The sequence below is a fragment of the Physcomitrium patens genome, chromosome 12 (assembly GCF_059467195.1).
Source record: "Physcomitrium patens ecotype Gransden chromosome 12, ASM5946719v1, whole genome shotgun sequence".
Lineage (NCBI taxonomy): Eukaryota > Viridiplantae > Streptophyta > Bryopsida > Funariales > Funariaceae > Physcomitrium > Physcomitrium patens.
Genome location: NC_143421.1, coordinates 17080382 through 17104882, shown reverse-complemented (window position 1 = coordinate 17104882; position 24501 = coordinate 17080382). Strand labels below are relative to the sequence as shown.

At 34.8% G+C, this 24501-nt stretch overlaps 1 protein-coding gene across 1 annotated transcript; it reads right to left on the bottom strand.

The window, feature by feature from the left end:
• Positions 1–487: 487 nt before the first annotated feature.
• Positions 488–6329, bottom strand: LOC112290069 (switch 2). Its single transcript, XM_024536028.3, has 9 exons — positions 4914–6329; positions 4505–4781; positions 3966–4310; positions 3451–3780; positions 3036–3283; positions 2601–2727; positions 1928–2203; positions 1328–1652; positions 488–1041 (listed from the first exon to the last, which is right to left on the bottom strand). Exons 1-9 carry the CDS (start codon positions 5639–5641, stop codon positions 704–706), a joined length of 2994 nt encoding a protein of 997 aa, XP_024391796.1. The 5' UTR covers positions 5642–6329; the 3' UTR covers positions 488–703.
• Between the last annotated feature and the right edge of the window lie 18172 nt (positions 6330–24501).

Genomic DNA, 24501 nt, shown 5'->3' with positions numbered 1-24501 from the left:
CCACGTAAAAAATGGGCAGCTTCTACATTCGAAATAGAACGCTGGTGTCCGTCACAAAAGTCAGGAATCAAAACTTTAAAAAAAATGGATGACCATTTCAATTGTGAGATGTTAACAAATCCGCTCAATAATGTTTGCTGTCATTTACAAGTAATAATGGTCTTCGGTTTGTTGTTGCAATTTGCCAGTTTACTAGAGTAATGCCAGTTTTGAAATTCACAACAATGCCAATTCTGGCAGATTGTCATTACGCTTAACCGTTTTACCGAGATTTTGATGATACGACTCAACTTATTTATTTAATGCGGTTCTTCCAGAATTAAGACTCTGGAGTAACTAAAGTCTTGATTCTGGAAGGACCGCAGCTCGTTCAGTCACAAGCAAGAGAGGGACGGAGTAATGCACAGAAATTGAACTGCAACTCCATTAAAAATTCACAGAAAATAAAACAGAAAAATGTACCTGAAGAGCTTTACAAACTTTCTGATGATTTTTAACATAATTCATTTGAATATATACAATATATACAAAACTCAAGTGTTGATGACTTTAAATGACTTTAAATGCTAGACTTAAATGCAGAGTCGGAAAAAACTTCTGTACCCCTAAATTTTACAAAAACTCTTTTGGTTGGCAATCGACTGTGAAGTTGTTCTGCTCCAAACACCCAACCTCAAGAGATATCCCCAGCAGCTTGCTGGAGTTATTTGAAAACAGCTTTACAACAATCGATCGATTGAGTTGGACAGAGTGAACTTCCCGACAGAAACCATTTTGTGGTTTCATCCATTTCCTCTAACTTGAATATTTCTTCATACTTTCTTTTCTGCCCAACAGTATCATCTTCTTGGCCGTTTTCTGATAGAATTTTCAAGGTTGAAGGTGTTGCCAAGCGTTGGTGTTCATCAACTACAAAACTGGGTATCAAGGTTTTCGGATCATTCATTGAACAAATCTGTTCTTTAGTCTTTGGTCTCTTGTGCTTTTGCACAGCTCCGCCAAGGTTCACTACCTCCTCATTTCGATGTGCGTAAAGAACACCTGCAAGAATCTCAAAAAATCCCACCTTCTGAGCAAAGTATTTTAGCATATTGAGGAGTTCATCATCGTATATCAAACTGTCAGAAGCAAGACCCACAACATCCCAAAGCCCTCTACTACGCATTCATGAGTAGATAGACCACGAAAACACAGAACTAAGGGTTGAAATGTGATCTGAATATATAGAACCCACACATTTGGACCATGTAACGATGAGGGAACAAATTAGAGAGGTCCTACGTGGACCTTATTATTATTCGTTGTGCTGAACTTGTGAGTTACTTACCTGCATCTTTCAAGATATGCTCGTATTGGCTTTCAGAACAGCTTTGGGTGTCGTTCGGGGACTCAATCTCATCTTCAATCCCATCTTGCTCTTGGGAAAGAGCCGACAATTCGCTGTTTTCAATGTCGTCTTCAATCTCAAGTTTGCTGCTTACAGCATGCTCGCCCAGGAGTCCTTGTTTGGCACATTGCTCAGAACTGGTTCGATGGATGCCTGTGAGTCTTTCTTCATGATTTTCGATAATTTCACTAGTGAAAACTGTCTCCAAAAGATCCCGAAACAAATTGCTAATTCCAAAAAGCTCACCCTTGTAGAGTTTAGAGTCCTGTGCATTATCCGCATGAGAACATATAAGTAAGATGTGTGTAAATATTGCAGCTTCTGAAACATTTGACAAGCCATTCACAGATGAAACGTCCTCTAAAACTGCGTAACTTAGAAAGTGGCAGAGCAAATCAAGATAGTCTAGGATTTAACTTAACCGACAAATAGAGTGTGTTCTTTCCCTTACAATCAAGGTGTATAACAAAAAAGATGTCAACCATCATCTTATTTGACGATGGTGCTTCAAGAAAGAAAGAAGAACCTAAACTTAGATACCTGTACACCTTCAAAATAGCGCTTCTCCGATGTGCCATTGACACCAATGTTGAAAAGTTGCTGCTTATAGATCTGACGAGAATAAACAAGCTCCTCTATTGAACCTGCAGCTAGCAGTCTGTACACAGTAACATGCCGTCGTTGTCCGTAACGGAATGACCGATCTTGAGCCTGGAGATCCTGAGCGGGGTTCCAGTTGGGATCGAAAATAACCACTCTGTTGGCACTGACAAGGTTGAGTCCCAATCCACCAGCCCGAGTTGAGATCAAAAATACCTAAATTAAACAAAAGCCATGAGAATCAGAATAAATCGTTCCACTGAAAGATGCTCACTTACGTATTGAATACATCGCTAATCAGTGAATTCACTACACCAAATAACTAGTCGTTCCTGTCAGCATATTATCGGGATCAGAATTCAAGGAATCCGGGGAACGTGGAATCAAGCAAATTTAATGCTCCCATAAGGCCTCGGTAAGTGCCTCAAAAAAATGTACAACGATTCGGGTTCTTCTGGAATTGCTACAATGTTACCAGTCAATGTTGTACGTACACATCCCTCCAATATTTACAGTAAGTGAGAATAATGTCCCCAGAAACTTTCTAAACACACACACATGATAACAAAATAACTAACTAACTTACTGAATAATGAATAATGAAAAGAAGTACCTGCTTGCTAGGGCTGTTATTGAAACTGTCTACAAGAGTCTGCCGAACGCCCATCGGAGTAGATCCATCAAGGCGGCAGAAGCTGTAAGCTTTCCGTACTAAGAACCTATCCAAAATATCCAACATTCTGCAAAAAAAATCCAATAATCTCAATTAGACTACATTTCCTACAATAGAAAAGAATGCGGAAACACTGACAACTATTCAAGGGCTGGGAAAGATGCCTACACCAGGTTCTATTCAGATACAGCTGTTATCTATTGATAACATCTGAAATCCAAAAGATTACTACAAGGTCACCATCCATACAAAACCGTCAGAGTAACACTCTAGGGATCCAAGGACCTCTATGAATATGAGCAAAAAAGAAGTTCACGATAATGTAAAAGCGGATAAGTTCCGTTTACTTATTTAAAAATAACATAGATAACTCACTTTACAGAACAGCTGAAAAGGAGGACCTTGTCTGCTTTTGAAAGCCATGTTTCAAGCAGTTTCTCCAAAGCCCGCATTTTGCCGCAGTGCTGAGCGTCACTCATTCCCATGAAGCTCTCATCCTGCTGTAGTCCGCCAACCAGCACTGCATCCTCGCCTAATGCAGCTGAAGCAAATTGCTCATCTTTCTTCTGCTTTTCTGGGTCATCCTTTGAACTAGGCTTGATCAACTCGAGATGATTACTCACCTGCAAACCAGTCACACAGACTAGTTGAGAATGGCCAACTTGAGCAACAATGTGCTATCCGGAGGAGCATTTGACGTCATCTACGTCAAGGTCCTTAAGGATTACAGATTTCACTGAACTTCAAGGTTTTGCAACATTTAAGAAACTAACGACAGCTGATCACTTACCTGCTGCAGCTTAATCAAGCATGGAAGAACGATGCATAAAGGGCAACATTCACAACCATCAGGGTTTTCCCGGTGCAAGTAGGACCAAATAACCCCATCAGGAGCTGTACGATGGCAACATTCTACACGAGTTAAGTGACTGCCGCAGGTACATGGCAAGTCCTTGCTGATAAGAAGCTGGAAATCAGGACTTCGAAGCAACCGTCTGTACGCTTGAATCTGTAAATCACTCATCTTACAGAACACCACATTGTCGGCTTTGCCTCGCATAAGATGACCAATGGTCTCTTGTTTCGTTCTACGGAGTAGATGACGGCCAAGAACTTTCACCTGCACAAGAGAGCATGGGGCTTATTGCATTTCAAACACCTTACTCAAGCTGCAATAGAATCGAGGGGACAACTTTAGCACGCGACTTCAGTGTCAGAACTTTAATACACTTAACACTAAAATAGCAAACACAGATGTCGAGCAGACAAACAAACTACAGACATCCATCTAGTTATCAAGTTTACCAGATGCTGCTTGCGTTCCTCAGCAATGCGTACGAAACGTTCTGGTGCACTAATACGCTGACCTTGCTTCAAAGGCTCTCCATAATACTCCAAGAAGTGTTCGCGAGGACCCAAGCAACCGGGAGCAGCCCAATCGAAAACATTGAAAAGCTCAATGTATTTATTTTGCATAATCGTTCCTGTTAGACCGTACCGACGCCTTGTCTTTATTTGATAACAAGCCTTATAAAGCTGAGATTTCTCATTTTTTAACCGGTGAGCTTCATCTACAATAACGCAGTCCCACTTGATTGCGCAAAGGGTAGTCACATTCAACCGAAACATATCATGGCTTGTCAATAGCACCTGAGTCCATTGCCATCCCGTGTCAGCGCCGTGGCAACAATAGGTTTAGCAAATCCTTGGAAAAATAACACCTGCTCTATGAATCCATAAGATCAACCTCCCACGAAAAGAAGACAAATACGTCAAAAATTAAATGACAAGGGAGAAGATGCCTGAGTATGCAAGCATACTCCATGACAGGTTAATACATACACCTCCAGCTCATCTGCCTGAACTTTCTTCATGATGGCGTCCCGATTCACACCATGATAGATCCCCACCTTGAAGGAGCCCCATGCTTGAAACTCCTGCTCCCAATTTTGCAGCACGGACGTGGGACACAGGATGAGAAATACTTCGTGAAAAGGGACAACACCCTTGTCAACTCCACTCTCCGGCAACAGCCTCAAAGAACGGATGGCCCTAATTTCGCCGTCTCGTTGCAGAAGTGCCGCAATGAAGGATATCGTCTGAATTGTTTTTCCTAGCCCCCTGCCACAGACACAAAAGCTGCCGCATGTGAGGAGGAACGTCCTACTCAAAGTGATGCAAGACGCAGCAATATTGCTCAAGAATAAACTACACCATAGTTCAAAGATGCAAGATGAGCAAAGCCAGACTCACATGTCATCTCCAAGAATGCCACCTCTACCCTCTCTATAGAGATTATAGAGGAACTTCACACCATCACGCTGGTGCGGAAGAAGCCTTGAATTGATCGAGGCGGGAACTTGCACAACCCTACCATCTTCCACCCCACTCGAGGAGCCTTCTCCTGGGGGTGGCCACAGTACTAAGGGTTCATAGAGCCCTTCCTTCTCCGACTGTATGAACAATCCAGCCTCGCTATCAGGGATTGTCAGATCCTCTTCTGCTACAGTTGTTTCTTCAGTGTAGTTGATTTCCACTTTCCGGCGCTTTGGCATATGCGTGTACCTATCCTCGATCTCTGCAAGATCCTCCTCAGACTTCACAACCTCACCATTGCACTTCTGCAAACCAATGCCGTGCGATAAAGGCCTCTTACAACCCAAATCCGAGGTCTCTGTAGACGCCGATTGACACTTAACGGCAATTGGTTGCTCAATATTCCGCAATGCTAGTGGTGGTGGACATGAATTAAGCCGACTTGGGGATGCACTGAAAACTGATGGCAGACGGGTTTCCGGAAAGCCATCAAGGGCGGCAAATTGTTCTCTAAGACTTGTTTTTAGAGGTTGTCGAACAACAGCAGGTTCAATCTCAATGTTTCGTTGTTGTCCAACTTTCATAGGCGATGCAGAGACAATTCGACTACTGCTTGACCGAGCGTTGTATATGTCTAGCGACTCTTTGAAAGCTTTCAGGGACATGTTTCTACAATTCTCTCATGCACTCATAACTTAAGCTGAACCTCCTCTTGATAAACCATGCCATGAACAAATCGATGTCCTTTCGTAAACCCTAATCAATTCATATCACCATGCTTTTATGTTCCGCGAGTGCTCACCTCATACCCCAACAGGTAGAAAGTCGAAAACGTTTACAAATTAGGATTCCATAGCTAGTTTAGATTTAGTCTTGCCCATGCAAGCGATTATCCGTTGAAATTGATGCAATGTCAGAAGCATAAAACTCGCTAGCCAGCCGCGAAGCAAAGCAGAGTTGTACCGAATCAACGGACCATGGATACTAGAAACTTACATGCTGCACACTCTTGGCAATTTCGAACGCTCTGAACAAAGTAACGGACAATTCTAAAGATACCCAAAACGGGCATATCATCCATTCATACAACTGCAGTTGCCAACAAGCTTCAACTCCTTCATGGCAAGTGGGCGATGAAATTCAGACGCGACCTTCACCGAACGAGAAACAGTAAACCCTCTTCCGTCCCCCAACTGCCATGCCCTAAGCTTGTCACAAAGTAAGAGAGCCAATGCCGGTCAAATGAATCTTGTCACGAGGGAGCTTGCTTGCCTTCATGGTGAAGAAGCCACCTTCTCTCTCACTCTCTCTCTCTTTTCGAGGGGGGACCCATGTGGTTGTTTGTTAGGTTTTGGTTGAGTTTTATGCTTGAATGTCTTAGTGAGAATGAGGAAGTTAGTCACTCACAAGAAGTAACGAGTTGCTGATGAGTATTAGATTGGTTATTTGAGATAAGAGATTTGGTTGTTGTGCTGCAAAATCGAGTGACTGGTTGAAACTTGTAGAGAAAAAATGTAGCAGGTGCATGAGATATGGAAGGTGGTTGTTGAGTGTTAGAAATAATGAGAAGAATTCTTAACATGTGGTGTCAAAGTAAAGAAAATTGGTGTTCCAAGAATTGATATAAAAGGATCTAGTTCTTATTACTATCTCAAGAAACCTTTGTTGTTAAAGAGAAGCATTAAATAAATAAATAAATAAATAAATACTAGGCTCTTACATTAGAAGAGGCAAGTAGTGCACATTCTTTGCTAAAAGTGTAAGCACAAGAGGCACTGGGAGTCATAAACACAACAGTAATAAAAATAAATAAATAAATAAAAGTTTTTTATAAATTCTCTTCTTTAAGGAGTTGAAGACAACGACAATATTTTAATGGAAATCAAAAAAGCAATTGATCTTTTCAACTTATATTGCTTAGATATTCTATAGCTTTTAAAAGAATATCTAATAAGCTTCTATAAAATCTAGTTGTTATTTTATAAATAAAATGATAAGATAAGAAGCACTTTAATCATATAAATACAAATTTTAAACCAATCTAGGTGATGCATTCTTTTTAATCTTATATTTATTCTAGTTTATAATTTAATAAATATTTTTTTATGTGAATCTTGGTTTTTTAGTCATTTAAATTTTTGTTTTTAATAGATTGGCAAGAATTCTTGTTTTTAACAAAGCCTTGCATTTATTTATAAAATAAGTATCTTAATTTATTTTTTAGAAATACTATTCGATCTAAAGATTTAAAGATAATCCATCTTTGAATTGATTTCTTATTTTACAACTACATTTTTTTTGAAAAAGAAACTCTTTCTTTTAAAGTATTTTAATTTTTTTAAAAGAACTTAATTTATTTGATTTTTTAATGTAACTAAAGTCTTGTCAATTTTTATGTGATATTAATATATATATATATACAAATAGAGCAAAAAAGAATAATAACAATCACATTAATAAATGTTAATTTAGTCTTAAGGTCTTAAAGACATGAATCTCAAAGAAAGAAACCTTAATACATTCTTGCATTACTTGAAAAGCCTAAAAAATCACTCATAGATGGTAATATATTGAACTATAATAGCTATTGCCATAGACAAGAAGACTAAAAAGTCTTGAAATAAGACTAAGAAATAGAAAGATATTGACAAGAATAAAGAAGGCTTCACTCTTGCATACATATATATTATCTAACTAGGAGTTATGTAGCGATGTTCTATAAGACCTCCAACATGTATTGACTTTACAAGACATGTATCTTAATTTACAAAGCAAGTTTTCTATATATGTATGATATAGTTAGCTTATTCAATAAGCTATAAAAAAGTATAATATGTGGCTAATTTATTAATCAAGTTTTTGACCTATTAATTAATTGCAAATACATATAAAATCAAGGCAACATTTATGAAACTTCTAAAAAACTTCTCTAAAAGATAATATAAAATTAATATATTTTTACATACTTATACTTAATCATATAGGTAATTATTAGAATAAACATATATGCTTGTGATATTATCTCTCTTTTTAGAGACAAATTCTACAAAGAGTAGGCATCATATGTTGAGAAAATCCAAAATATAACAAATTATGATTGCCACATATTTTAATCTTTCTCTTCTTCAAAGATCTTTGATAGGTCCTCTTAGCCATCAGTAGTATTTCTTACCAAGGCTACAAAACCACCCTCTTATTTGATCGTTGTTGAGGCCTTCATAACTTCTTTCAAATGAAACATTTGGAACATTGTTAGAAGTTGTTCCTATCTCTGATAAAATCACCTAACATTGAGAATCTCTTCTAAGGTCGTGATATCAAATACATTGTATCTTACCATCTATTCGAGGAAAGACATGTTGTTCTAAAGTATCTTCATTTCGATTATATTCTTTTATTACGTATATTCTTGCTCAAAAATGCATCAGGTACCTAGCTGTGGAAGATAAATAAAAATACAATAATAATTCTACCAAGTCTAATAGAGCCTTAAATAAACTTTGAGTAATCTCTAATAAATTGAATCAAACTTTAATCTATGAAAATAAATTTAAAAGAAGTCACAAAAGAAACATAAAAAAGTCATGATTTAATCTCAAAGAAAATTAAGAAGAAATCTTAAAGAAATATAAAAATAAAACTTTAAAGAGATAATAATAATTTTAAATAAATATTAAAAATAGAAATTCTGATGTAATCCTAATTAAAATCTTAATTGAATCTTAACCAAATTTTATGTCAAATCTTAATTGAAATCTTAATTGAACATTAGTCAAACTTGAGGTCAAATCCTAATGAAATCCTAATAAAATCCTAAATCCTAGACAAACCCTAGAAAAATTCAAGAAAAATTCTAAATCAATCTCTAAGAAAATTTTAGATCTTAAATAAATTCTTAATAAATCTTACAGTAAAATAGAACATCAACAACTAATGATCAAATTATTGATATGAACTCAAAATTTGTACACTTCTTAATATCTTAATTAGAAATAAGTTCAAGAAAGATGAAATTGATCTCACATACCAATTAAGAGAAATGCAATATAATCCAATTGGATATTAGGCGGCCTCCTACTCTAACCTAAATTCTAAACTTCTAGTGCCAATATCTTATTTTTGAACTATTGAATTGCTTTTAAATTTCATGCAAATTCTCAAAATTGAATCTAATATCCATACAAAAAAAAAAAAAAAAAAAAAAAAAAAAAAAATTACTTCAATCTAATTGATAGATTGCTGAAGATCTTTGAAACACTCTCTAATTCTCAAATTCCAATTTTTGAGATCTCAACTTACAAAAACCCTTATGCACTTTAATCTAATCATTTAATTTACTTCAAAATTTGCATATGCATTTACAACTACTACAACAACATATTATCCAAATTTCACTTGTATAAACATTGCAAAACTTAAGAAATCTTCAAATTTGTAAAAATATTTTTATTTTTTAAAATCTAAATCAATTGAAAATATTATTAATTTTGAAAATCTTTCAAAAATTCAATATTGATTCAAATGATATAAAAATAATGTCCAAAAATCTCTCCTTGAGTTTTTTTTTTTTTTTTTTTTTTTTTTTTTTTTTCCTCAAATTTCACTTTTCAATCTACAAAAGAATTCCAAAATCACCATAGGTAAGTGGTTTTATGCTTCAGGATCTGATTTTGATCTTGTTTGACACTTGGTCCTCTTTGGATATCAATTCTTGACTTCTTGAGGTAAATTTTGATGAAATCTATTTTAAATTTTTTCCTACATATTTCTATATCATTTAATTTTCCAATCTACTTTGTTTTGCCTTATTTATGGTTCCACAAAGTAAATAGAAGCCCATTTTGCAAAGAAGTAGCATTAGTACTTTTTACTTTTGTTATCTTTTTGACTATTATCTATATTTTTAAGATAATTTTTAGAATATTTTAAAATAAGATCTTCATTATATTATTTTTTCTTCTCTATTTTATTTATTAGTCATATTATATCACAACAATGTTGTCTTGAAAGTTGTGACAATCATAATGTCTTATCCGACAAGTCAACAAAGGATAGCTCTTGAGTTGAATTTGCTAGTTGTTGCTTCTCCATCTCTTTTGTACTACAAATACACATAAGCCACAAAAAAAAGTAAAAAGGTAAAATTCTATCTTCTTTGTATCTTATTTCTTTCATAGCAAAAATTTGTTTTTTTTTCATCTTGGTTTTTATGGATGTCATCAATGAAAAGCTTCAATCTTCTTTGTTGCATTTACAAGATTCTTTGTTGGTTTTTATGTGGATTTACTAATATCATATTTTTACCAATGATTAAGATATTCTAATCTATTTTTGTACTACCTTGAATCTAAGACTTCTTTCATTTCAAATCTTTAATTATTATCCACTTCTATAGAAAGAGGTGGTATTTGTCTTCTTTTCTAAGATATTCATTGTCTTATATGTCTTAAGAAGAGATATATAGAATACAAGATTGATCATTATAGACTTTGATAGATATAATTGATAAGCAATATGATTGATTTGTTTCTAAATAGGAAAAGTTTCAAGTTAACAATACTCCAAATTATTACAAGGGCAATTAAACTTGATAATATGACAAAGTAACCACATCTTATCACCAACGTGGAATTAAGATTGTTCCTTACAATAGGCATCCGCATTGGTCTTTTATCATTCTTGAATTTTTTTTAAATATGCCTTTATGTTAAGGATATGAACTAAAAACTGATGCATAAATCAATGAAATCCGTGTCTAAGAAAAAGTGAAAAAATAAAAATAAAGAAGTACATATATTAAAAGAAACTAGAAAGGCTTATTGCCAAAAGACAAGAAAATTTGACACTCTTGAAAATAGACTAGAAGCAAGAAAGGAGTTGATAAGAGTAAAGAAGGCTTCACTCTTATTTCTATATTCTATCTAATTAGGGCCTATGTGGCAATGTTCTATAGGACCTCCAATATATATTGACTTTGTATGACACATGCCTTGACTTACAAGGCAACGTATTTTATGTGTGGATCACATAGTTAGCTTGGTCTTCAAACTAACAACATGTGTGGCACATGGCCAACTTGTTGACCACGTTTTTAATCCAAAAAGTTAATTAAAGACACCTATATAGTCAAAACAACATCTATAGAGCTTTGAGGAAGCTTCCATAGAAGATATTATAGAATTAACTTGCTTTTACTTACTTCTACTTACTTCTATCTATTTATACAAGTAATTACTGACTTACATGCATATGTCTATTGTCGTGTTGTGGTTTGGCTACTATATGAAAATAATGTAATTATGTACTTAATATATAATTTACTAAATAACATGGTGAGAGCTATGTTAATAGATTTTAGTTGGTTGTAGAATATAATTTGATTTTTACCTTGAAAAGAGGTTGTTTAAAAAGATTATTATAGAATTTGTACAACTTTAATTTCTTTTCATAGTGGCTTTTAAGATTGGTTTTGGTTGATAGTAACTTCTAAATATTTAGAATCACCTTTGTTAGACATTGGTGACCTTTAAAAACTTATTTCGGTTCTCTTATTTGGTGTTTAGAGCATAAATTATGTAAATCTTATAAGAAAAAGGGTTGAAGAAAGGTTTTAATAGCAAAGAGAGTTTAGGGCATCCATATAGATGAATGGAGATGGATGATGAAAATCTCCATTCCTATTGGTCAAAAATCATGACCAATGGGCTTTGAAGAGGCTGCCCAAGGCCATATTAGAGATTAGGGTTAGTTTTTTGGTCCCATTTGAGCTTTGAAGGCTAGGATCAGTAAGTTTAGGTTTTTGGCTATGATTTTGATACAAAATTTGTATGATTTGGAGTTTATATGAAGGAGATATAGGTGCTCAATATTAAGGTATTGATTTAAGAGCTACTATCTCTCTTTTTGATATAATGCATGCATAAGAATGGCAATTGAGAATTGGTGACCACGATTGGAGAGAATACTTTTGCGGCTACACTTTTTATATACTGCTGGCTAGATTCTAAGTTGGAATGAAGGAGTTATTGAATTTTGAAGTTAGCACATGCAATCTAAGGATAGTAAGTAATCCGATTTACTAGTGGTTGTATCTTGAGCTATATTTTGAGCAATTTGATAAAATTTTGGCTCAAATTTTCAAAAAATGTGTAAATTCATGTTAGTTAACTTTGTACATAAGTTTGATGATATTTGAATATTGGATTCTTGAGATATTAAGAAAATAATGCTTGGATGCTTGTAAATTAGGGTTTAGACTATCTGCTAGGATTTCTTAGATGCTAAAAGTTCAAGAGTGAATTTGAAGTTGGTTTTTTTTGTGGTAAAAGTTAAAAGTAAATTCTACCTATCCTATAAATTTGAGATAAACTAAATAGTTAGATCAAGGTTATGAATTTCTAAAATTCAAAAAGAGAAAACCCTTCACGGAAAAAATATGTTTTGAAGGAATTTTGTTATATTTTGAGTTTTATGCAAATCAAAGGAGTTTTGGAAGCTAAGACAAGATTCATATAAAGGTTTAAGCTAAACTCTCTACAACTAGATACACAATGTATTCCCAAATAGTAAATCACGCTATACGACACCGTAACATTATCCCTTCTTCTAGGGACAAGTTTGACGAGGAGTAGTCATCATATGTTGAAAAAATCTATGATGTGACAAATTGTATTTGCCACATACTCAGATCTTTGTTTTCTTCAAAGATGGTTGATAGAGCCTCTCAACCATTGATAGTATTTCATACCAGGGTAAGAAGACCACCCTTTTATTTGATCATTGTTGAGTCCTTCATAACTTCCTTCAAATAAAACATTATGAACATCGTCAAGAGTTGTTCCTACTTCTAATAAAATTACCAAACATCAAGAATATCTTCTAAGGTCGTGATACCAAATGCGTTGTATCTTCCCATCTATTTGAGAAAAAATATGTCATTCTTGAGGATCTTCATCTCGATTGCATCATCTTGAAGGTTATAAAAATCATAATGTCTTGTCTAACAAGTCAGCAAATGAAGGCTCTTCAGCCGAATTTACTAGTTTTTGGTTCTTCATCTCCTTAGCATCACAACTATAAAGAAGCTACAAACAAAGATTGAAAGTAGAATGTTATCTTGTCTAGATCTTATTTCTTTTATAAAGAAGGTTTTCATCTTGATTTTGATGGATGTATCAAGGACATGAATCTCGAAGAAAGGAAATCCTCAATACACTCTTCTATTACTAATGAGAACTAAAAAGTCACTCAAAAGGTGATGTAATATTAACTAGAATGGCTATTGCCAAAAACAAGAAAACTAGAAAGTCTTGAAAGAAGACCAAGACTAGAAAGGCATTGACAAGAGTAAAGAAGGCTTCACTCTTGCCTCCATATATACTATCTAATTAAGAGCCATGTGGCAATGTCGTATAGGACTTCCAACATGTGTTGACTTTACTAGCCACATGTCTTATTTTGCAAGGCAAGTTATTTATGTAAGCCCCATGTAATTGGCTTGTTCCACAAGCTACTTCACAGAGGTAACTTATTCCACAAGCTACCAATACATGGTTAGCTTTTTGGCCAAGTTTCTAACCTACGAACACATCTAAAGTCAAAACCGCATCTATAAAGCTTCTAGGAAGTTTTTCTATAAGACTTTATGAAATTATTCTATTTTATCTACTTCTACTTAATCATATAAGTAACTATTGAGGTAAATATATATGTCCATGATAAGATGTCGTCGATGAAAAGCCTCCATCATCTTTGCTGAATTTGCAAGATTCTTTACTAGCATCCATGTACGTTACTAATATCAAATCCACACCAATAGAAAAGATGTTCCAATTTATTTCGATGCCACCTTCAATCTAAGACTTTTTTCACTTTGAACTCTTCATTATTGTCCACTTCTATAAGAAAAGGTATAGCCTGTCTTCTTCTTGGTATGTCCTCTATCTTGTATGGTTCAAGAAGAGACATATGGAATATTGGATGGATTTTCATTGACTTTGGTAGGTATAAATAATATGCAATTGGATTGATTTGTGCAAAAATAGAAAATGGTCCAAGCCTTCGATAGTTCAACTTGTCACAAGGATGAGTGGTCTTAAATTTTGTGATGAAGTAACCATACCTTCTCACCTATATAGAATGGTGGTGTAAGGCCAAATTTCACCACTTGTTAAAACCTATGCCACACAACAAGTCCAAGAGGTGGAATTGGAGAGCTTCCAATTGTGTAATTGTTAGACTAATTTAAACCTTTATATTAAAAATTCAATTAGTTTTAGGCCTTCAAAGCAATAGTAACCAATATTAAATTAACATGTTAAATAAATTATACTTTACAAACACAATGAAAATAATTAACTAAGTTATTACTATTAATTGATCGTAAGAATAAAAACTTAAGTTTGAATTAAAAGCTAAGTTAAAAGTTAAGTTAAAAAAAAATTAAAGTTAAAAATTAAAATAAAAAAGTTAAGTTAAAAGTTAAAATTAAAAGTTTAAGTTAAAAGTTAAAATTAAAAGATTAAGTAAAAAAATCAAGTTAAAAGTTAATATTAAAGGTTAAATAAAAAGTTAAAATTAAAAGTTCAGTTCAAAAATTAAAAGTTAAAAGTTAAAAATTAAAAATTAAAGTTAAAACTTAAAGTGAGAATATTAAAGGATAAAAGTTAAACTTAAAATTTATTAGCCAAAAAGTGAAATGTGGAGCTTACAAGTCACTGTGAAGACGATAGTAAAAATAAAGTGAGAGAGGTAAAAGTGAAGGTACCTTAACAACACTTAAGGATTCAAGGCAGCGACCCCCTTCTACTCCAAAATTTGCCAAAATTTGTAATCGGGTTCAATTTGAATGATTTTTAGCTTGTTGCAAAGCTGAATTGAAGGTGCTTTTGATCCAACAATCATCATTGCAATCTAATGACTCAATCATGAGAATTCCTCCTTTGAAGTTGAGTGATCCAAACTGCCGTGGTAACCAACCCTCTTCACTTAGAAATTCAATAAAAATTCAGATTGTCTTCAAATTCACCAAAACTTATGCCTTTTGGAGATCAGCTTATAAATTTTGATGCTCCCAAAATTTCAAATAAATTCAATCACTAAGCACTGAGAAATGCTTTTCCAAACTCAATTGTTTCAAACTGCAAAGGCAGTCGACTCCTTCAAACTCAAAAATTCACCATAAATTCCTTCTTACTTCAAATCAAGCAATTCTTATCTTGTTGGGAAGCTAACAAAACAAACTACAACTATTAAAAATTTCACATTGAAAAAACAGAAATTGAATGACTGATTGAAGAAAATCCGAAGCCCTTGAAACCCTTGGGGTATTTGAAAGGCTGAGGAGATATCTACCTCAATGAAACATATTTTAAAACTTAATGACCATCCTTCACAATGCAAAATCCATACATACATAATCACAAGGTTCAAAATGAGAATTAAAATATAAATAAAATTAAGATTAGGATTTTGGCCAAATTTTGGGATGGCTACGCCTTCCCCCAAAAGAGGAAAGAGAGAGGGCTTGGAAAACCAAGCCTCTCTTATAAAAATGAGTGAAGGCTTGTAGAAGGGTGGCTACATCTCCATCCTTGATTTTTAAGATCCCTAATCTAGATCTACAGCCTTCATTCATCCAAGAGCTCATCTCCTTACTAAGGTTGATGGCTCTTGTAAGTGGTCAAGAAAGCATTTTTTTTTTGTAAATCTAACTTCACTATTGTGTTCAAAACACCTTTTTAAGCTAAGATCGACTGCTCACATGCCTCAATCCATGCTCAATTATAATTTTCATGGAAGTTTTTACTTACAAGGATCTTGGCAATTTTTGTGAAATTCTTCAAAATGAGAATTTCATTGCTTCTCTTGTATTTTGAAGGAGAGGTTGCTGATCTTTTTTTCTTCACTCCACGAGGTAAATCCAGTGCTACCATTGCATTAAAAAGATTCCCATTAAGTAGAAGAACCACCATGCCGCTTAAATTTATCGAATTTTGAAGAAAATCCAAAATTACCATTGTTAACTTCCCTAAATCTTTTAGAGAATTATAATTCCAACTCCTAAATCATGTAAATGATTATAGATGCACTCATAGGCTTTTAGTCAATCCTTATAGTAATGACTAACAACCTCTAAATTATTAAACTAACTAAATTGCTATTATAATTTTCTAATTCTTATCACTTTAGTCCCAATTAACCTAATTCAAGGAATTAGACTATGATTTATACAATCAAGGGTTATAATCCTAAAAATTCTATAAAACTAAATTCCACTTATATAAATTCTAATCTAACATATTTAATTATCATAAAATAGGAGAATAACAAAAATTTAAATCTTAGAGTATAATTGAGAGCTCACATGTGGTTGTTCCTTTCAATAGACATCTGCATTAATTCTTTGTTGTTCTTAAGCATATTTTAACTACGCCTTTATTGTTGCATGTAGCTTTGACAAATGATTTGCCAAATCTTTCTCCACTGTCATAATATGTGTTGTTTTGCTCAGAAATGCACCGGGCACTTAGCTATGGAAGGTGAGATTAAGTTTCACAAGTTGCTAAGAAACCCTAATAGGTTTCACCCATGCAAGAAGAATATAATCTGAATTTCAATTCAAAAGTGCTTAAAACACTCTTTTTAGTAGTCTTAATTATACATAAATCCCAATTACCTTGTTACTTTCATATTTAAGCAATTTAGATTTTTCTTGTAAACCCCAATCTTAATCAATGAGCTTTAATAAGCTGTAACATCCAATCCGACCGTCCACTTGATGTAGAATTTTGCATGCAATTGTCAATACAAGTCTTCTAAATGCTCAAGAAGTTTTAGCCCAATCCAACTTATAAATTGTGAGAAAACCTCCAAAAATTGTACCAATGTCACTCGGCCGCCAACTTGAAAAGTGAAGCAGAAATTCTAGCAATAATTTCTCCTTCTCTAACCGTTTACTTTGTCCCAAAATTGTTGTGTAGCTTGATCTTTAAGTCTTCCAACACCATGACAATTTTCACCTTAATCCGATTAATAGATCTTCAAATATCATAGAAACCCTATCCAACCTCAAATTGCCACATTCTGGAATCCTCTTGTGTTAGAAACTAGATATCTCCAAATTGCGTCATTAGATTAATTCAAATTTTTTTATACACTTAGAATACCTAATAATCCAAAAAATATCAAATTTTCAACTATAGATGTCATGCCATTTGTACGAACTAGCCAAAATTGCTAGCTCTAGTTATATTATATAAAACCCAAATCACTAATGCAATCCTTGATTTTGAACAACAATTTCTAAGTCCTCTAAAATCCTCTCAAAACAATTCTGATGTCTCTAAAAAGAACTTAAAGCTAGCTCTCAAATCTTAACCTCCGATCTTCAAATGAAACTCTATTTTGCCCTAGGCCATCATTTTAGTGGCCAGAGGTCTGATTTTGACCCTGTCTCACAAACAGCCGATCCCTATGTATCAATCTATACTATCCTAAGGGTTTTTTAGTCCAATCCTACTCTCAACTTAATCCTAGTACCAACTATACTAATAATTTTACCTCTTCTAACCTGATTTCATCAATTTATGGTCTTTTTAAGGTAGTAGAAGAGTCTCTACAACCTAGAAGATAAAATTACTAACTAACCTTCAACCTACTAATTATTAAGATAAAAAAATAACCTAAGAGACTTTTATAAAAGCCATGTTTAGGTACCTCAAATTATAATTAAATTAAGATAATTAGATATTAATTAGAAATTCAATTTTGATTATAATTTCACTATATAGTCATATTATATCACGACACCGCAAGATTATCAACTTTTGAAAAGTCAAAAATATCAAGTCGTGGATGATAACCATAATTGACAAAGAAAGATGTTTATTTTATAGAAGAATGTATCATGTTATTATAAGTAAACTCTTCCAATGACAAAAGAGTTGTCCAATCATCTTATTGGTAGTTGATGGTATATCTTAAATAGTGCTCCAAAACTTGATTAACACGCTCCGTTTGTCCATTAGTTTGAGGATGAAATGTTGAAGATAGTTTTATATTTACTTTTAGAATCTTGAAAAGAGTCTACCAAAATCTTGATACAAACTAAGTTCCCCTATCTGATATAATATTCTTGGGTAATCTATGATAGCGATAGATATTTTCAAGAAAGAACTTAGCTATTTCTTTACCTCTGATAGATTTTGTACATGATATAAAATGTGCCATCTTGGTAAAATGATCTACTATCATGAATATATAGTCATAAAGACTTGAGATTAGAAAATCCATCATGAAATCCATAGAAACAAAAGACCATGGTTTTTTTGGAATAGGTAATAGTTGAAGAAGTCTATAAGATCGATGATGAGGAGTTTTTGATCTTGAACAAATGTGGCATGACTGAACAAAGTCTTTAACATCCTTCTACATTTAAGACCACCAAAAATCTCTAGATACAAGCTCCAAAGTCTTGTTGTATCCAAAATGTCTTGCTACTAGAAAGTCATGATGTACTTAAAGAACACGTAATCATGCTTCTCCTTTTGGAACATATAATCGACCTTCAAAATAGAGTAGGTTGTTTTTGAACTTAGAAGTATCTTGGGACATAAAAGAAGGATTCTTGATATTGTAAACAAAAGGATCAGAAGACATACTTGATTGGATTTGTTTCACAAGGATTGAATCAACACTCAATGTTGATTTCATTACTCAAAGATGAAAATGCTCTAGCTTCAAGAGAATTATTCTTTGTTGATCAAAAGATGCATCTCTTTCTTTTGGTACAAGATAAGAGCATCTTGAAATGGCGTCTGACAAACCTTCTTGTTTTTTGAGTCAAAATATGAACTTGAAATCAAATCTTGATAAAAACATGCTCTAATGGGCTTGGTGACGATTCAAAATACATATTGACATGAAGTACTCAAGATTCTTGTAGTCTGTATATATGGTGACTAGATTGGAAGTGCCTTCTAGAAAATAATGTCATTCTTAAAATGAATCCACAATTACAAGAAGCTCTTTGTCATAGATTTCATAGTTAATCTCGATTGTTGAAAATTTTCTAGAATGAAAAGATACTAGGTGAAGTTTATCATCTGTTTCTATTTGTCATAATATAACACCTAAAAGAAAATTTGATGCATTTCTTTCTATAAAAAATGCCTTAAAAAAGTCGACATAATACAAGATTTGTGCAGAAATAAAGGCCGACTTCAAAGTTTCAAAAGATACTTGAGCTTCTTTGTTCTACTCAAATTTATCTTTGCAAGTCAAATGTGTAAGTGAGATTGCAATTTGAAAGAAGTCTTTGATGAAGATTTGGTAATAGTTGGCAAAGCCCAAAAAATATTGGATATTTCTTACTATTTTTTAAAATCTTCTAATCCATAACTGTTTAAACTTTTTTAGGATCCATCATAAGTCCATCATTTGAAATGATGTATCCTAAGAAGTCGACTTGAATAGTATGGAATATACATTTTTTTATTTGAGCAAAGAGTCTTGCATCTCTTAATTTTTGTAACACATGACAAATATGAAGTTCATATTCATCTGTATTCTTAGAATAGATTAACATGTCATAAACATAACAAACAACAAAATCGTCTAAAAACTCTAGAAAAACATTATTCATTAGATGTTGAAAAGCTACTAGTGCATTTATAAATCCAAAAGACATGACGTTGTATTCAAAATGCTCATACTTAGTGTCAAAACGCAGTCTTCCATTCATTTCCTTCTTTAATATGTATTAGATTGTATGCTTTCTATAGATCTATTTTTATATAGATCTTATCTTGATTCGGTTGATTGAGAAGTCTTGATATCAAAGGTAGAGAATACCTATTCTTGATGGTGATCTTGTTGAGTCCTCAATAATCAACACATATTTGCAATGACCTATCTTTTTTCTTCATAAATAAGATTGGAGCTCTTGTTGGTGATTTGAAATGGCATATGAAATTCTTGGCCACATACCCTTCAATATATTCTTTGAATTCAGCCAATTTATTTTGTGATAAATTATAGATTGGTCTAAATGGCAGTTGTCCTCTTTCTTAAAGGTCAATTGAGCAGTCATAGGGATGATGTTCTGGAAGAGTATCCGCATTCTTCTTCTCAAATACATCTTGAAATTCTTGATAATAGCTAGGAATGTCACTTGAATTCTTCGCATCATTAGAAACATGTGTGGCATAAATGACACAAGGTGACTCTTTGTCACGGCCATAATCATGTAAACTAATAATTACATATAAAAATAGGTAGAAGTAAATAATAGTAGGTAAAAGTAAGTTAATTCTATAATATTTAATATGGAAGCTTCCTAGAAACTTCCTAGACGCTGCTTTGACTTCATAGGTATCTTTAATTGACTTTTTGGATTAGAAACGTGGTCAACAAGTTGGCCATGTGCCACACATGTTGTTAGCTTAAAGATCAAGCTAACTATGTGGCCTACACGTAGAAAAACTTGCCTTGTAAGTCAAGGCATGTGCCCTACAAAGTCAACACATATTGGAGGTCCTATAGAATGTTGCCACGTAGCTCTTAGTTAGATAGTATATATAGAAACAAGAGTGAAGACTTCTTCACTCTTGTCAACTCCTTTCTTGCTTCTAGTCTAGTTTCAAGGATCTCTAGTTTTCTTGTCTTTTGGCAATAGCCATTCCAGTTCTTCTTTTAATATATATACTTGTTTATATATATTTTGTTACCTCTCTTTGAGTGAAGGCTCACTTGTCTGAATTATTTTTCATCGAGTTCTTGTCCTTGACAGATTGACAAGAGTGCACTTACAATATCAAAGCTTTGTTCTTCTTGAGTAAGAGTGGATTACTCCTTTCTCTTGACAAGACATAAGCATATTAGAAGTTTGCGGATTACCCACTTTTTAACTGATATTGTTCTTAGTATCTTCTTTGTTATCAAGTCTTTTCTTTTTCTTTTGTCTTGAGCAATATCAGACAAATTTTTCTTCTTAGTATCATTATGACAGAGCTTGTTGAAATGAAGAGTGCAATGGCACAAATGCAAGAGCAATTGAGGGAGTTAATGCTTGCGATGCATCAACTCAATTCACCAACACAGGAAAGAACAAGAATAGCAGAAAGTGGAGATATAGAGATGATCGGTGTCATGGACATACATTGGAAGATTCTTCGAATATTCTTCTAGAATATTCTCTAAAGATTCCTTTAGAAGGTTCTAGAAGATTCTTAGAATATTTCCTAAAGATTCTCTTAGAAGGTTCTAGAATATTCTTAGAAGGTTCTAGAATATTCTGATAGATTCTAGGAAGTTGCTCGAGAAGTTTCCTAATTAGTAGAAGTTGTTGGAGAAGCGTCCTAGTTAGCGGAAGTAGCTCGAGAAGCTTCCTATTCAGTAGTATATATAGGAGTCGAGGCTGAAGGGTTCTTCAGTCTCGACAACACATCTCTTGGAGTTCTAGCTCACCTTTCTGGTGTTGTTCTTGTACTCATCTGTTTAATCTAGTTCTGCCACTTCTTCTTGAACTTCTTGTTAGATTTCAAGTCTGTATTTTGTGTCCGTGACAGTTTGTCGAGACTACATTTTCACTGGTATCAGAGCTAGTTCCTTTTTGTTAGAGAGTGGATTACCCCTCTTCTTGAAGGTGTGCTAGTGTTTTAGAGGTTGCGGATTACCCTCCTCTAAACTGATATCTCTTCTTTCTCAATATTGGAGCCTTATTCTTCTTGGAGAGAGTGGATTACCCCTCATCTTGGAGTCTTAAGGCGTTTTAGAGGTTGCGGAGTACTCTCCTTTGAACCAATATTGTCCTCTTGTCAAAACTCTTTTTTCTTCTTTCTGAAGGTTAGCCGAAGGTTAAGACGTTAAAATGGCTGAAAGTTTGGAATCCAAACTAGACGCCATCATAAATGCTCTTGCCTCGTTGTCACATAGGACAACAGAGATCGAAGGAGTCATGGTAGGACTCCATAACAATGGAGCATCTGGGATAGCGCCATCTAAAGCATATCAGCCTCAAACTTCTGTGCCAGAAGAAGCAGTTCTACCTCCATTTCAACAAGATCGAGTAGTCCTACAACGAAAGGAGCCTCGAGTTAGTCTTCCGGATAAGTTTGATGGAACTCGTTCCAAGTTTCGAGGTTTTGTCAACCAAATCAGGTTGATAACAATTTTACAGCCCGAACGTTATCCGACGGAGGAAGCGCATGTTGGGCTTGTTGGAACCTTGCTTACAGCACAAGCTCTGTCTTGGTTTACTCCCTTGTTTGAGAAGCGATCGCCAATCATGAGCAACTTTGAAACGTTCTTGGAGGCGTTTGCAGAAGCATTTGGCGAGCATGATAAAGTTCGATGGGCTACAACAAAGATCCAATGGCTACGATAAGGAACACACTCTGCATCAGTCTATGCGTCGGATTTCAGACAATTGGCAAGTGACATTAATTGGGGTGAAGAGGCATTGGTGAGTCAGTTTTATTGGGGCTTGAAGGATGATGTGAAGGACTTGCTGTTATCTCTTCCTGATCCTCAAACGCTCAACGAAGCTATTAGCCAAGCTGTAAAGTGTGACAACCGCCTATTCCAGCATCGCCAAGACCAACGTCCAAGACACCAAATGACTCGTTACGACGTGACTATGTCTGCAAATAGCTTAAACTCACATTCGGAGGCAACAGACATGCAAATCGACACGGCGCGTGTCCGATCTCTTACTCCAACAGAGAAGAAACGGCGTATGGAGGAAGGGTTATGTTTGTACTATGGAGAAGAAGGTCACAAGGTTGGAAATTGCCCAAAGAAGCAAAATTGGCACCCTGTCAAGACTAGAAGTGCGATGATTCCAGAAAACGACGACGCCCAGCCACAATAGGAACCGTGCGGCTGGACAATCTAATATCACGACAACAATCAGGTTCCTCCTTCTTTGTCCAACCTGCCCGTTGTTTTACAATTCCTTTGTTTTTAGGCCCTCAAAAACAAAAAACTTTAGCTTTATTGGATTCGGGGGCATCTACTTGTTTTTTAGATGAAGAGTTTGCTAAACGCCACAAGATCCGTTTAGTACAGAAGTCCAAACCTGTTCACGTAGAGGTGATAGATGGACGACCCTTATTGTCAGGCAACGTTACCCACGAATCAGAACCTATAGAAGTGGTGTTTAAGGACCATAGTAGTCACGTTATTTTTAATATTATTAGAACCCCATCAAGCCCTGTTATCCTTGGTCTTTCTTGGTTAGAAGATCATAATCCGTCCATTGATTGGAGGCTACGAAGGATAACATTTCCTGAAAAAAATAATAATAAACCTGTTGGTAGAACCTACATGAAGAAATCCATGTTTATTGGAGCGAGAGCGTTCCTAAGATCGTCCAAGGAAGGCGCACCATTTGTCATTTATGCAGCTCCAACTAGCGGCGAGAATATCTCAACATCGAATATACCAGAGCAATATAGGGATTTTGAAGACGTGTTTCAGAAGAAGAACGCCGATATACTGCCGGAACATCGACCATATGATTGCGCCATAGACTTAGAGGAAGGAGTGCAACCACCTTTTGGTCCAATATACAACCTATCGCAGACGGAGTTGGCAGAATTGCGGAAGTACATCGATGAGAATCTAGCCAAGAATTTTATTCGACATTCAAAGTCGCCAGCTGGAGCACCAATCCTATTCGTGAAGAAAATAGATGGCTCACTGCGGATGTGCGTGGACTACCGAGGACTCAACAAGGTGACCAAGAAAAATCGCTATCCCTTACCTTTGATCTCCGGCCTCTTAGATCAACTTGGACGTGCAAGAATTTTTACAAAGATTGATTTAAGAGGAGCCTACAACCTTGTGCGAATCAAAGAAGGAGATGAATGGAAGACAGCCTTTCGTACAAGGTATGGCCATTTTGAGTACAATGTCATGCCTTTTGGTCTTACCAATGCTCCAGCGGTCTTTCAGCATATGATGAACGACATCTTTCGGGAGTACCTCGATGACTTTGTTGTCATCTATCTGGATGATATTTTGATATTTTCCAAGAATGAAGAAGAACATGAGAAGCACGTTTGTTTGGTTCTTGAAAAACTACGCGAACGAGGACTCTACGCCAAGTTGGAGAAGTGTCAATTTCACCAGAATGAGATGGAATTTTTGGGCTTCATTGCGACTACAGAGGGCTTGAAGATGGATCCAAAAAAGGTAGAAGCAATTATATCTTGGGAAGTTCCGAAGACGGTTAGAGATGTTCAGTGTTTTCTTGGATTTGCTAACTTCTATCGGATCTTCATCAAGAATTATTCTCAAGTTGCTGCACCACTCACGCGTCTAACAAACAAAGACAAGCTCGAATGGGGATCACAAGCAGCAAAAGCATTTCAAGATCTCAAGACGGCATTCACTACGGCTCCAATCTTAGTACACCTTGACTTTGCAAAGGCTTTCTATTTAGAGACCGATGCTTCAGATTTTGCTTTGGGAGCTGTGCTTTCACAGATAGGCATAGACAAGAAGCTTCACCCAGTTGCGT